Genomic DNA, 14,990 nt, shown 5'->3' on the forward strand with positions numbered 1-14,990 from the left:
AATATTGCATTGGGGTAACGGGTTGTGTTGGGGGAATATTGTGTTGGTGGAGCAGACCCAACGGGTCTGCACTTAGTCTAGTCTGTGTTAAACTCCTTTAACTATTCCTCAGCCCCTTTGCTAGCTTAGTTTAGTTTAGAGGTACAGCGCAGAAACAGACCCTTCGGCCCACCGAGTCCGGGCTGACAACACACACACACACACACACACACACACACACACACACACACACACACTCGAAGGTGGACACAAAATGCTGGAGTAACTCAATGGGACAGGTAGTATCCCTGGAGAGAAGGAATGGGCGACGTTTCGGGTCGAGACCCTTCTTCAGACTGATGTCAGGGGAGGGGGCGGGACAAAGATAGAAAGGTCAGATTGGGAATTAGATTGGGAACGCCCCCTCCCATTCCCAATCTGACCTTTCTGTCCTGGGCCTCCTCCATTGTCAGAGTGAGGCCCAGCACAAACTGGAGGAGCAGCACCTCATATTTCGCTTGGGTTGTTTACACTCCGGCAGTATGAACATTGACTTCTCTAACTTTAGATAGCCATTGCTTTCCCTCATTCCATCTCCTTCCCCTTCCCAGTTCTCCCACTGGCTTACCCCTTATTCTTAAACTGTGGCCCCTGGTTCTGGACTCCTCCAACATCGGGAGCATGTTTCCTGCATATAGCCTGTCCAAACCCTTAATAATCTTAAATGTTTCACCAAGATCGCCTCTCATCCTTCTAAATTCCAGAGTATACAAGCCCAGCCACTCCATTCTATCAACACATGACAGTCCCTCAATCCCGGGAATTAATCTGGTGAACCTACGCGGCACTCCCTCAATAGCAAGAATGTCCTTCCTCAAATCTGGAGACCACAACTGCGCACAATACTCCAGGGGTGGTCTCACGAGTGTGTAGTGTAGAGTAGCGTAGTTGTACGGGGCGATTGCTGGTCGGCGCGGACTCGGTGGGCTGAAGGGCCAGTTTCTGCGCTGCATACCCTCAAACTAAAACTACGAAGCTTTAACACCTTTGCTCTTGTAGGGAAGGTTCAGGAAGAAATCGACCAAGTGATCGGGTCGGAGCGATCGCCCAGAATGGAAGACCGTAATCACATGCCCTACACGTACGCGGTCATTCACGAGGTCCAACGGTTTGCCAACATCGCCCCGCTGGGCATCCCCAGGTCCACCACCGTTGACCTTAACTTTCAAGGCTACTTCCTCCCTAAGGTGGGCATCCAACACAGAGCCGTGGTGTAAATCTCTGTTGTGAATTAATATCATAGAGTTCCAACTACCTCCTTATTTTGGTTTTTAGTTTTAGAGATACAGCGCAGAAATAGGCACCGAGTCCGCATCGACCAGTGATCCACACACATTATCACCCACTCGGGACATTTTATATTTATACCAAGCCAAATAACCGACAAACCTGTACGTCTTTCGAGTTTACTTTGATTTACTTCAACTCAAATATCACTGTACCTTAATTGTTGCATGTGACAATAAGTTGGAACTTGAACTTGAGATAGAAACATAGAAAAGTTGGTGCAGGAGGAGGCCATTCGGCCCTTCGAGCCAGCACCGCCATTCAATATGATCATCATCTAAAATCAGTACCCCATTCCTACTTTCTCCCCATATCCCTTGATTCCGTTAGTCCCAAGAGCAAAATCTAACTCTCTCTTGAAAACATCCAGTGAATTGGCCTCCACTGCCTTCTGTGGCAGAGAATTCCACAGATTCACAGCTCTCTGGGTGAAAAAGTTTTTTCCTCATCTCAGTCCTAAATGGCCTCCCCCTTATTCTTACAACGACGATGCAGGCCCTTCGGCCCACCAAATCCGCACAGACTAGGGATACCCTCTCATCCTTCTAAATTCAATAAGATTGCCTCTCATCCTTCTAAACTCCAGAGTGTACAAGCCCAGCTGCTTCATTCTCTCAGCATATGACAATCCCGCCATCCCAGGAATTAACCTTGTAAACCTACGCAGCACACAATACTCCAGGTGTGGTCTCTCTTGGGCCCTGTACAACTGCAGAAGGACCTCTTTGCTCCTATACTCAACTCCTCTTGTTATAAAGGCCAACATGCCATTCGCTTTCTTCACTGCCTGCTGTACCTGCATGCTTACTTTCATTGACGGATGAACAAGGACCCCCAGATCCCGTTGTACTTTTCCCAACTTGACACAATTTAGATAGTAATACTGTTTTGCTACCAAAGTGATTAATACTTTATGTGAAATATTGTATTTGGTTTCCGGCCGAGACAGGCATCTTGGCAGCCAACAGGTGTGCCCCCGGGTTGCTGGGTGACTTCTGTGCGTTTTTCCGCAGGGAACCTACGTAATTCCTTTACTGGCCTCCGTGCTCTACGATAAATCCCAATGGGAGACGCCGGACGAGTTCAACCCAGGACACTTCTTGGACGCTGCCGGAAAGTTTGTGAAGAGGGACGCCTTCATCCCCTTCTCCATAGGTAACTCACCTGGGAAATTGACCACAAACAAGGATTGCAAGGTTGTCATTGTGATGGAAGTAGATACAACTATGAGAGGCAGAGATAGAAGGTAGACAAAAATGCCGGAGAAACTCAACGGGTGAGGCAGCATCTATGGAGCGAAGGAATAGGTGATGTTTCAGTTCGAGACCCTTCTTCAGACTGATATCAGGGGAGTGCTGTACTTGCATGCTTACTTTCATTGACGGATGAACAAGGACCCCCAGATCCCGTTGTACTATTCCCAACTTGACACAATTTAGATAGTAACCTGCCATGATCATATTGAATGGCGGTGCAGGCTCTAAGGGCCGAATGGCCTACTCCTGCACCTAATTTCTATGTTTTTATGAGTGGGCGGGTACAGAGATAGAATGTAGTCGGAGGCAGAAAGACTGGTGGGAGAACTGGGAAGGGAAGGTGACGGAGAGAGAGGGACAGCAAGGGCTATCTGAAGTTGGAGAAGTCAATGTTCATGCTGTTGGGGTGTAAACTATCCAGGCGAAATATGAGGTGCTGCTCCTCCAATTTGCGCTGAGCATCACTCTGACAATGGAGGAGGCCCAGGACGGAAAGGTCAGATTGGGAATGGGAGGGGGAGTTAAAGTGTTGAGGGAGGGGGAGTGTTTAGGCGGACTGAGCGGAGGAGGTGTACAGCGAAACGCTCGGTCTCGCCGATATACAGGAGTCCACACCTGGAACAGAGGATACAGTTGATGAGGTTGGAGGAGGTGTGAGTGAATCTCTGCCTCACCTGGAAAGACTGTCGGAGTCCTTGGGCGGAGTCGAGAGGAGGAGGTAAATGGCCAGGTGCTGCATCTCCAGGGGGAAGGTACCTGGGTGGTTTGGGTGGGATGGGACGAGTTGACCAGGTAGTTGCGGGGGGGACGGTCTCTGTGGAAAGGGGGTGTAGATGGGAAGATGCGGCCTGGGAAGAAGAAACGGGTGAGGATCCTTTAACATAGAAACATAGAAACATAGAAATTAGGTGCAGGAGTAGGCCATTCGGCCCTTCGAGCCTGCACCGCCATTCAAAATGATCATGGCTGATCATCCAACTCAGTATCCCGTACCTGCCTTCCCTCCATACCCTCTGATCCCCTTAGCCGCAAGGGCCACATCTAACTCCCTCTTAAATATAGCCAATGAACTGGCCTCGACTACCCTCTGTGGCAGAGAGTTCCAGAGATTCACCACTCTGTGTGTGAAAAAAGTTCTTCTCATCTCGGGTTTAAAGGATTTCCCCCTTATCCTTAAGCTGTGACCCCTTGTCCTGGACTTCCCCAACATCGGGAGCAATCTTCCTGCATCTAGCCTGTCCAACCCCTTAAGAATTTTGTAAGTTTCTATAAGATCCCCTCTCAATCTCCTAAATTCTAGAGAGTATAAACCAAGTCTATCCAGTCTTTCTTCATAAGACAGTCCTGACATCCCAGGAATCAGTCTGGTGAACCTTCTCTGCACTCCCTCTATGGCAATAATGTCCTTCCTTAAGTGGATTTATGCGCAGTTGAAGTCGTCCCACGAAACTTCCACCCCTTCGAGATATTGGCAACTCTTCCATTAGTCTTTCTGACTGCCAGCCCCTTACTTTGAAAGGTTTACATTCAGCGGTTCCGAATACGTGGCGCTTCCACAGTGGATAATGGTCTATAAATACACGTGAAAGGCGCTCAAACGCTCCCTGCTGTTTGAAGAAGGGTTTCGGCCCGAAGCGTCGCCTATTTCCTTCGCTCCATAGATGCTGCTGCACCCGCTGAGTTCCTCCAGCAATTTTGTGTACCTCCCTGCTGTTTGTTCTGCGTGTCTTGGAATACATTATTCTCTCTGTCTGACACTTCGTTCCTGGGCTTTGTCTGTCTTCTCTTGATGGAGGCATTATGTTGAATTACATGGAGATTTCAGCTCAGAAACAGACTTGTCAGACAAATAATCCGACGTTATTTACCATCTGTGCTGGATTCCTTTCACCAAATCCAGCGTATCTTTCCCTTCCTTTCTCCGCTGTGATCTTCCCTGCATGTTCCGAGCGCCTACGTCTGACTAAACATGTTAATGTGTCCATAGAAACTGTACAGGAAGGAACTGCAGATGCTGGTTGGTTCTGGGGATAGACACAAAATGCTGGAGTACCTCGGCGGGACAGGCGGCATTCTGGGGAGAAGGAATGGGCCCTAGTGAGACCACAGCTGGAGTGTTGTGTGCAGTTTTGGTCCCCTAATTTGAGGACGGACATTCTTGCTAATTTCAGTAACATTAGCAAATTTGCAGATGACACAAAGCTGGGTGGCAGTGTGAACTGTGAGGAGGATGCTATGAGAATGCAGGGTGACTTGGACAGGTTGGGGGAGTGGACAGATGCATGGCAGATGCAGTTTAATGCAGATAAATGTGAGGTTATCCACGTTGGTAGCAAAAACAGAAAGGCAGATTACTATCTAAATGGCGTCAAGTTGGGAAAATGGGAAGTACAGCGGGATCTGGGGGTCCTTGTACATCAGCCTATGAAAGTAAGCATGCAGGTACAGCAGGCTGTGAAGAAAGCGAGTGGCATGTTGGCCTTTATAACAAGAGGAATCGAATATAGGAGCAAAGAGGTCCTTCTGCAGTTATACAGAGCCATAGTGAGACCACACCTGGAGTATTGTGTGCAGATTGGGTCCCCTAATTTGAGGAAGGACATTCTTGCTATTGAGGGAGTGCAGCGTAGGTTCACCAGGTTAATTCCCGGGATGGCGGGACTGGATTATATGCTGAGAGAATGGAGCGGCTGGGCTTGTACACTCTGGAGTTTAGAAGGATGAGAGGTTATCTCATTGAAACATATAAGATTGTTAAGGGCTTGGACACGCTAGAGGCAGGAAACATGTTCCCGATGTTGGGGGATTCCAGAACCAGGGGCCACAGTTTAAGAATAAGGGGTAAGCCATTTAGAAGGGAGACGATGAAACACTTCTTCACACAGAGAGTTGTGAGTCTGTGGAATTTTCTGCTTCAGAGGGCGGTGGAGGCCGGTTCTCTGGATACTTTCAAGAGAGAGCTAGATTTGGCTCTTAAAGATAGTGGAGTCAGTGGATATGAGGAGAAGGCAGGAACGAGGTACTGATTGGGGATGATCTTAAATGTTTCAACGAAATCTCCTCTAATCCTTCTAAACTCCAGAGTGTACAAACCCAGCTGCACCATTCTCTTAGCGTATGACAGTCCCGCCATCCCGGGAATTAACCTGGTAAACCAACGCTGCACTCCCTCAATAGCAAGAATGTTCTACCTCAAATTAGGGGATCAAAACTGCACACAATACTCCAGAGACAGTTAGACAGGTACATGGATAGGACAGGTTTGGAGGGATATGGACCAAGCGCAGGCAGGTGGGACTAGTGTAGCTGGGACATTGTTGGCCGGGTTGGGCAAGGGTGATTCCACACTGTATCACTCTGTGACTCTTTAACTGTTGTTTTTCGCAGGTCGCAGAGTCTGCCCTGGGGAGACGTTGGCCAAGGTGGAGCTGTTCCTGTTCTTCGTTACGTTGCTCCAGAAGTTTGACTTGCTCGTTCCACCCGGAGGAACCGAACTCGATCTCACGCCGGTGGTGGGTGGAATATTGAGCCCCAAACCACACCAGTTGTGCGCCGTACCTCACCAACAGCCTTGCTGACCGGATGCCAAGCCCCCCGGTGCAAAGACTATTGGGGTTTTAAGTGCGGCCAAAATGAGTTTTCTCCCCACAGATGTGTCGCTGTCTGGATGCTGACTATAAACCTCTGTACCACTGACCCCGTTTGCTGTCACATTTACCCCAGTCGGTTCCATAGTCAGAGGCAGAATAACATGGACAGTTGTTGATAAGTGATTCTGTTTTCCAGCGCCATCCTTAAATCCCACTTCCTTTTGGTAAAACAAATATTAGCGTGAAATTGTGACGGTCACGTTAGCACAGCGGTAGAGTTGCTGTATAGGTGCTGTATAGGTGCTGTATGTACGAGCTCTCCCCGTGATCTGCGTGGGGTTTCTCCGAGATCTTCGCTTTTCTCCCACATTCCAAAGACAATAGGTGCAGGAGGAGGCCATTCGGCCCTTCGAGCCAGTACTGCCATTCAATGTGATCATGGCTGATCATCCCCAATCAGTACCCCGTTCCTGCCTTCTCCCCATATCCCCTGACTCCGCTATCTTTAATAGCCCTATCTAGCTCTCTCTTGAAAGTATCCAGTGAACACTTTTTCCACACAAAGAGTTGTGAGTCTGTGGAATTCTCTGCCTCAGTTGAGGCAGGTTCTCTGGGTACTTTCAAGAGAGAGCTAGATAGGGCTCTTAAAGATAAAGACAGGCAGCATCACTGGAGAGAAGGAATGGGTGACGTTTCCGGGTCGAGACCCTTGCTCAGACTGGTTCAGAGAGTTCAATATCATCCTCACTCGCCCACTCCCACACGAGTTCAAGCCCAATGTGCCGTTTACCAGTTGAAACGCCTCTCTCCCATAGTTTCAACGCCCACTGGAGCAGTGAGGGCAAGAAGGGTCCCGACCCGAAACGTCACCTATGCAATTCTCTCCAGAGGTGCTGCCTGTCCCGCTGAGTTACTCCATCCAGCATTTTGTGTCTATCTTCGGCCAACTTTACAATTTGAGTGCTGCTGGTCAGTGTGTGTGTGTTTGCCTTGAGTGTCAGGCTTATCTCTGGTTACGTGGAGCCTCGACCTTGTGTGTAGACATTGGTTAATGAGTACGAGGTGGACAAACATCTTTCCAAACCAGTGCAGCTCATGGTAATGAGGCTGACAGGGGGATAATGACCAATGTGTCCCAAATTTGGGAAGTCCCAATGCAAATGGCAAGGGTCAAGAGTGTTTAATTGTTAACCAGGTTGCCTCCGATATACGGACATCAACAACATCTACCAACTTCCTGGCATCGCTGCCCCAGACATCAGGAGAACTGTTGCAAGTTGGACAGAGCGTCTGAAACAACTGACAGAAGATAGACATCCATTACACAACCACGTGACCCCTCCTAGGCGGTTAAAATCCCGTAAGAGCTTAGAAACATAGAAACGTAGATGCAGGAGGAGGCCATTCGGACCTTCGAGCCAGCGCCGCCATTCATTGGGATCATGGCTGATCGTCCCCAATCAATAACCCTTCTCCCATATCCCTAGATTCCACTAGCCCCTAGAGCTCTATCTAACTCTCTCTTAAATCCATCCAGTGACTTGGCCTCCACTGCCCTCTGTGGCAGGGACAATGTTTACATTTACCAAGCCAATTAACCTACAAACCTGCACGTCTTTGGAGTGTGGGAGGAAACCGAAGATCTCGGTGAAAACTCACGCAGGTCACGGGGAGAACGTACCATCTCCGTACAGACAGCACCCGTAGTCGGGATCGAACCCGGGTCTCCGGCGCTGTGAGGCAGCAACTCTACCACTGCGCCACCTTTACTCTGAGCCAGAGTCTATGTGCATCTACCCGATCTATTCCTCTCATGGAAGGAGGGGCAGGACAAAGCGTGGCAGGTGAGAGGAGAACACACACGAGGGGGGAGGGGGGGGGGGGGGTGTTTGAGAGGCAGGTGGTTGGTTCAAAGGCCAGAGATTAAAACAGGTGTGAGACAGACGGTTTGAAGAGTTGCAAATCGTGAAACCAGATGAAGGAAAGTAGGAGGGGGAGGGGAGAAATAGGTGTGAATCCAGGCAGGGCACAGAGGAGAGGGGGTGGCGTGAAGGTGGGGGGGGGGGGGGGGCAAGGCACAGAGGAGAGGGGGTGGGGTGAAGGGGGGGGGGGGCAGCGCACAGAGGAGAGGGGGTGGGGTGAAGGTGGGGGAGGGGTGGGAAGGAGCACAATATTTCATTAGGTCTTTATGAAACTCAACTACCCCATTTGTTCAAGAAGGGACTGCAGATGCTGGGAGATCGAAGGTACACAAAAAATGCTGGAGAAACTCAGCGGGTGCAGCAGCATCTATGGAGCGAAGGAAATAGGCGACGTTTCGGGCCGAAACCCTTCTTCAGACAGATCCCATTTGTTTCTGGCTCAACGGCCCCCTCCTGTGGTGGAACTGCTCCCTGCTGACCTGCTGCGCTGCCCAGTTTTGGGATTGCAATGTGGGTGAAAGGTTGGCTTGATTCATTGATTAATTGAAACTGGTTCTGCATGGAATCAGGCCCTTCGGCCCACCGAGTCCATGCCGACCATCGATCATCCTGGGGTGGAAGATCGCAACCTTCACGTGGTCCGCCCTGTTTCCACGAATGCAATCAACCCGGCGTGCACAGTCAAATAAGATCAAATAGAACGAGATGTCCTACAACTTTAGGCTGTGCATGCCATACGCAAGAAGAAGAAGATCGATCACCCGTTCCCACTAGTTCTATGCTAGAATGGAGCAGCTGGGCTTGTATACTCTAGAGTTTAGAAGGATGAGAGGTATATCTTATTGAGACATTAGATTATTCAGGGTTAGGACATGCTAGAGGCAGGAAACATGTTCCCGATGTTGGGGGAGTCCAGAACCAGGGGCCACAGTTTAAGAATAAGGAGTAAGCCATTTAGAACGGAGATGATGAAACACTTTTTCTCACAGAGAGTTGTGAGTCTGTGGAATTCTCTGCCTCGGAGGGCGGTGGAGGCCGGTTCTCTGGATACTTTCAAGAGTGAGTTAGATAGGGCTCTTAAAGATAGCGGAGTCAGGGGATATGGGGAGAAGGCAGGAACGGGGTACTGATTGGGGATGATCAGCTATGATCACATTGAATGGCGGTGCTGGCTCGAAGGGCCGAATGGCCTGCTCCTGCACCTATTGTCTATTGTCTAAAACTATACTGAACTCTACACTTTAGAGATAAGCCCATCGAGTCCGTACTGACCAGCGATCACCCATTCACTAGCACTATCCTACAGACTCGGACAATTTGGACTATTTGCACTAGGTCAAAGCTAAATTCTGTCATCTTTGCTCTGACATATAGGCTGGCATTGAACTGTAGAAGCATGACACCCAGGTAGGGCCAAATCCGTTCCAGCATTATCTTCAATGAAAATTATAAAAGGACTGGACAAGCTAGATGCAGGAAAAATGTTCCCAATGTTGGGCGAGTCCAGAACCAGGGGCCACAGTCTTAGAATAAAGGGGAGGCCATTTAAGACTGAGGTGAGAAAAACACTTTTTCACCCAGAGAGTTGTGAATTTATGGAATTTCCTGCCACAGAGGGCAGTGGAGGCCAAGTCACTGGAGGGATTTAAGAGAGAGTTAGATAGAGCTCTAGGGGCTAGTGGAGTCAAGGAATATGGGGAGAAGGCAGGCACGGGTTATTGATTAGGGACGATCGGCCATGATCACAGTGAATGGCGGTGCTGGCTCGAAGGGTCGAATGGCCTCCTCCTGCACCTCTGGTCTATGTTTCTATGTTTCTATGTTAAGATGGGGAATCTGCATTCATTTCGACCTCAAGCACCGCGATCTGCACCGTTGCCATAGCTACGCCTGTTCAGATCCTTCCCACATTGGCACTAGTCCCGAACCCTCTATCTCTGCTCGTCTTTCAGCCGACACACACACACACACACACACACACACACACACACACACACACACACACACACACACACACACACACACACACATACACACACATACACACACACACACACACACACACACACACACACACACACACACACACACACACACACACACACACACACAGTGAACATGCAGCCAATAATGCGCCAGGCATTTCTCGGTCTCATGCAAGAAAACAGCAGCGCTGTTACATTTTAATCGATACACACTAAGTGAAGTGAGCAGCGTTGAAATAATGGCTGCTACAGATAATGTTCGCCGCCGACACCTTGTTCCCCTTCTCGCCTACACATTGAGCCGGATTCCCCCAACACCGTCCATGGCAGGGGGGCCCATTGTCAATCCTTCCTTTGCTTGCCAAGTGCCAGAGGATCCAGACGATCCAGAGGCTCCGGAGGGTCCAGAGGCTCCAGAGGCTCCAGAGGCTCCAGAGGGGATGATTACCCTCTGCAGTGCCAGTGTGAAGTCAAGCAGGAGCTGGTTCGGTGAAGATTACAGGGCGAGTTTGCTCCAGTCTGACCCAGGCTAATGCTCGCACAGTGATCAGAGAGACGTGACCTCCCCCCCCCCCCCACCCTCCCACTTCCCACCCCACCACCCCCATGCAGTCTATCAGCGTGGCATCTGACCAAGGTGCTGGAATCCGTCTTGCTCTGGTGCCACTGCCCACGAGGGCCAAGGGGCTGACACCCACCAACCCCCTCCCCATCTAGGGGCCACCGGGCCAGGATGTGACTGGGGACCCTACAGCAGATGCGAGGTCCAGGTGAGGGTGAGGAGGTGCAGGGTGCAGATGAAGCCTCGGCAGTAGAGCTGGAGCGAGCAGGAAGTGGACCACACCGGCCAAAGTCTCTCCAGCACGAAGCCCGCCACCTGCAGTTAGACACAGGACGTCAGCATGGAGTCATAAAGACATACAGACATAATAATAATAATAGTATTAATAATAAACATAATAATGATAATAATAACTAGACTAAGCATCACACAGGAGGGTTCGTCCCCCAACGCAATATTCCACCTCTCCACCAATATTGGTGGACAGTGGAGGGGGGGGGGGGGGGGGGGGGGGGGCGGGGGAGCATTCTGGAGCGCTAGTATGGGTGTTGCGGGCTGAAGGGACTGGTTTCCAGAGGGCTAGTATGGACATTGTGGGCAGAATGGATTCTTGTGCTTGCGGCTCAGTCACCCAAGCCTGTTGTGCTGGCAGCTCACTCACTCGCGGCTGGTGGGCTGGCAGTTGACTCACAGCTATTCCTTGAAATTTCACTTCAAGCAGGGTGCAAGGCCACCAAATTCAAGTGCAGTTTCTGACCACTTCAAGCAGGGTGCAAGGCCACCAAATTCAAGTGCAGTTTCTGACCACTTCAAGCAGGGTGCAAGGCCACCAAATTCAAGTGCAGTTTCTGACCACTTCAAGCAGGGTGCAAGGCCACCAAATTCAAGTGCAGTTTCATTCCAATTCAAGCAGGGTGCAAGGCCACTAAAGACAGCGAGTCGTGATTTCTCCCTCCTCCATCTTGCAGAGACTGAGCCACGCCCACACTTCTGGGTTTTATAGTCCCTCCCCCTCCCACCAGAAGGGGAGTGGCCTCCATGGCATGATTGACAGGAGAGGGAATCTCAACATTTTAAAACACTAATAACTCTTTTATTTTTCATCGATGAGAAATATCCTCTTGTCCTGCGCAACGGAGGGGGACTCTGAGTAAGATGGCCAAAATCCACAACCGTAAGTGGCAGCGTTTTTTTTCTAAAATCAATATACAGAACTCCAGGAAGTGGTCAAGATCAGACTTTTAGTAATATAGATAATAATAATACACTTTATTGTCATTGAAAACACATACAACAATATTTCAGGCGCACTGCCCGAGCGGAACTCCAACGTAACTGATAAATAATAACGACAATGGAAAAAACAAAAAACGGCAAGAAAAACCAAGTCAAGTGAAGTTAAAATGTGCAATATTTCACGGTATGGTGTTGTGGAAGTACAGAATATTGGCTATGGGGGCTGTGTGTGTAGTGCAGAGTTGACAGTGGTGATGGACTTGGGGTAGAAAGAGTTTGTTAACCTTGTGGTGCGTGATTTGATGGACCTGTAACACTTTCCTGAGGGCAGAAGGACAATCGAGTGATGTGCGGGATGAGATGAGTCCTTTAGGATGCGTGATGACTTCCGCAGGCAACGAGAGCTATGGATCTCTTCCAGGGCGGGTAGGTGTGTGTTGTTGACCTTCTGGGCTGCATTGGTGACTCTCTCCAGACGGTCATAGAGTGTAAAGTCAGAGTCACAGAGTCAGAGAGACACAGTTATAGTCAGAGACAGACAATGGACAATAGGTGCAGGAGTAGGCCATACGGTCCCTTCAAGCCCAGCACCGCCATTCAATGTGACCATGGTTGATTATTCACAATCAGTTCCTGCCTTCTCCCCATATCCCCTGACTCCGCTATCTTTAAGAGCCCTATCTAGCTCTCTCTTGAGCGTTTCCAGAGAACCGGCCTCCACCGCCCTCTGAGGCAGAGAATTCCACAGATTCACAACACTCTGGGTGAAAACGTGTTTCCTTATCTCCGTTCTAAATGGCTTACCCCTTATTCTTAAACTGTGTGGCTCCTGGTTCTGGACTCCGCCAACATCAGGAACATGTTTCCTGCCTCTAGCGTGTCCAACCCCTTAATAATCTTATATGTTTCAATAAGATCTCCTCTCATCCTTCTAAACTCCAGAGTATACAAGCCCAGCCGCTCCATTCTCGCAGCATATGACAGTCCTGCCATCCCGGGAATTAACCTTGTAAACATACGCTGCACTCCCTCAATAGCAATAATTTCCTTCCTCAAATTTGAAAGGTTAGTTTAGTTTAGTTTAGTTTATTGTCACGTGTACCAAGAAACAGTGATAGAGACACAGGAGGTCCTGTTGCAGATGTATTAGACGTTAGTGAGACTGCATTTAAAATATTGTGTTCAGTTCTGGGCACCATGATATAGGAAAGATATTGTCAAGCTAGAAAGGGTTCAGAAAAGATTTACGATGATGTTGCCAGGAATAGAGGGTGTGAGCTGTAGGGAGAGGTTGAGTAGTCTGTGTCTCTATTCCATGGAGCGCAGGAGGATGAGGGGAGATCTTATAGAATCATGAGAGGAATAGATGGGTTAGATGCACAGAGTTTCTTGCCCAGAGGAGGGGAATCGAGGACCAGAGGACATAGGTTCAAGGTGAAGGGGAAAAGATTGAATAGGAATCCGAGGGGTAACTTTTTCACACAGAAGGTGGGTGTATGGAACAAGCTGCCAGAGGAGGTAGTTGAGGCTGGGACTATCCCATCGTTTAAGAAACAGTTGGACAGGTACATGGATAGGACAGGTTTGGAGGGATATGGATCAAGCGCAGGCAAGTGGGACTTGGGTAGATGAGACATTGTTGGCCGTGTGGGTGAGTTGGGCCGAAGGGCCTGTTTCCACACTGTGTAACTCAATGACTCTATGACAAAGCGTCATAGAGTCATAGTCAAAGTTATAGCTAGGCCAGAGACATAGTCAGAGAGTCACAGAGACATGGAGACCTAGAGGCATGGATACCTAGAGATATAGTCTATAGGACAACCCTCTGTCTGACCAGTGACCTGATTTCGCTGGTCGCAGCCATCCTCTGACTGTCTGCTAGGATGTATTCAGGTCGATGGCTTGACCCAGAACTTTGGGCGAAGGCCCTTTGCATTCCCAACTGATTTGAGCAACGTGGAGACAGGTTTGGGGGGAGGGGGGGGGGGGGGGGGGGGGGGGGGGGGCACGAAGGAATCCTGGTTACACGCGCTACCCTTCGAACAGGCCCAGCGTCTCCCTGAATTGCTGTGAGGGAGGAGACGGGCGGCAAGGGAATGCAATGGGTAGGAGGAGATGCGGGCGGCGTTACATAGCCAGTGACCTCACAGTCGATCTTCCCCGTTGCCGCGGCGACGAGGCAGGGCCTGCTGTCACATCTGCCTGCTGTCACATCTGCCTGCTGTCACATCTGCCTGCTGTCACATCTGCCTGCTGTCACATCTGCCTGCTGTCACATCTGCCTGCTGTCACATCTGCCTGCTGTCACATCTGCCTGTTGTAGCTTCGCCGCCTCACAGCGCCAGTTACACGGGTTCGATCCCGACCACAGGGCGCTGCCTGTCCGGAGTTTGCACGTTCTGCCGGTGGGTTTCCTCCACGTGCCTGGGTTTGCAGCCGTTCAATATGATCCCGGCACAGCAGCCCTCTCTTCCCTCTGAACCTTCTGAATCTTATAGTCGCCAGTGCAGTACTCTGCATATCACCCACGTAGACATTTTTAACATTTTTATCAAGCCAATTAAACTACAAACCCACACCTCTTTGGAGTGTGGGAGGAAACCGAAGATTCCTGGGATGGCAGGACTTTCATATGAAGAAAGACTGGATAGACTCGGCTTGTACTCGCTGGAATTCAGAAAATTGAGGGGGATCATATAGAGACTTACAACATTCTTAAGGGGTTGAACAGGCTAGATGCAGGAAGATTATTCCCGATGTTGGGGAAGTCCAGAACTAGGGGTCACAGTTTAATGATAAGAGTCTTTTAGGACCGAGATGAGAAAATCATTTTTTACACAGAGAGTGGTGAATCTGTGGAATTATCTGCCACAGAAGGTAGTTGAGGCCAGTTCATTGGCTATATTTAAGAGGGAGTTAGTTGTGGCCCTTGTGGCTAAAGGGATCAGGGGGTATGGAGAGCGGGCAGGGATGGGATACTGAGTTGGATGATCAGCCATTATCATATTGAATGGCGGTGCAGGCTCGAAGGGCCGAGTCGCCTACTCCTGCACCTATTTTCTATGTTTCTATGTTTCTATCTCGGAGAAAACCCACGCAGATCACGGGGATAA

At 49.7% G+C, this 14,990-nt stretch overlaps 1 protein-coding gene across 1 annotated transcript; it reads left to right on the forward strand.

The window, feature by feature from the left end:
* Window positions 1-1,020: 1,020 nt before the first annotated feature.
* Window positions 1,021-6,278, forward strand: LOC116989809 (cytochrome P450 2K6-like). Its single transcript, XM_033047394.1, has 3 exons — window positions 1,021-1,226; window positions 2,340-2,481; window positions 5,970-6,278. The coding sequence occupies exons 1-3, from the start codon at window positions 1,092-1,094 to the stop codon at window positions 6,158-6,160; spliced, it is 468 nt and encodes a 155-aa protein (XP_032903285.1). The 5' UTR covers window positions 1,021-1,091; the 3' UTR covers window positions 6,161-6,278.
* Window positions 6,279-14,990: the final 8,712 nt, after the last annotated feature.

The sequence above is a fragment of the Amblyraja radiata genome, chromosome 30 (assembly GCF_010909765.2).
Source record: "Amblyraja radiata isolate CabotCenter1 chromosome 30, sAmbRad1.1.pri, whole genome shotgun sequence".
Lineage (NCBI taxonomy): Eukaryota > Metazoa > Chordata > Chondrichthyes > Rajiformes > Rajidae > Amblyraja > Amblyraja radiata.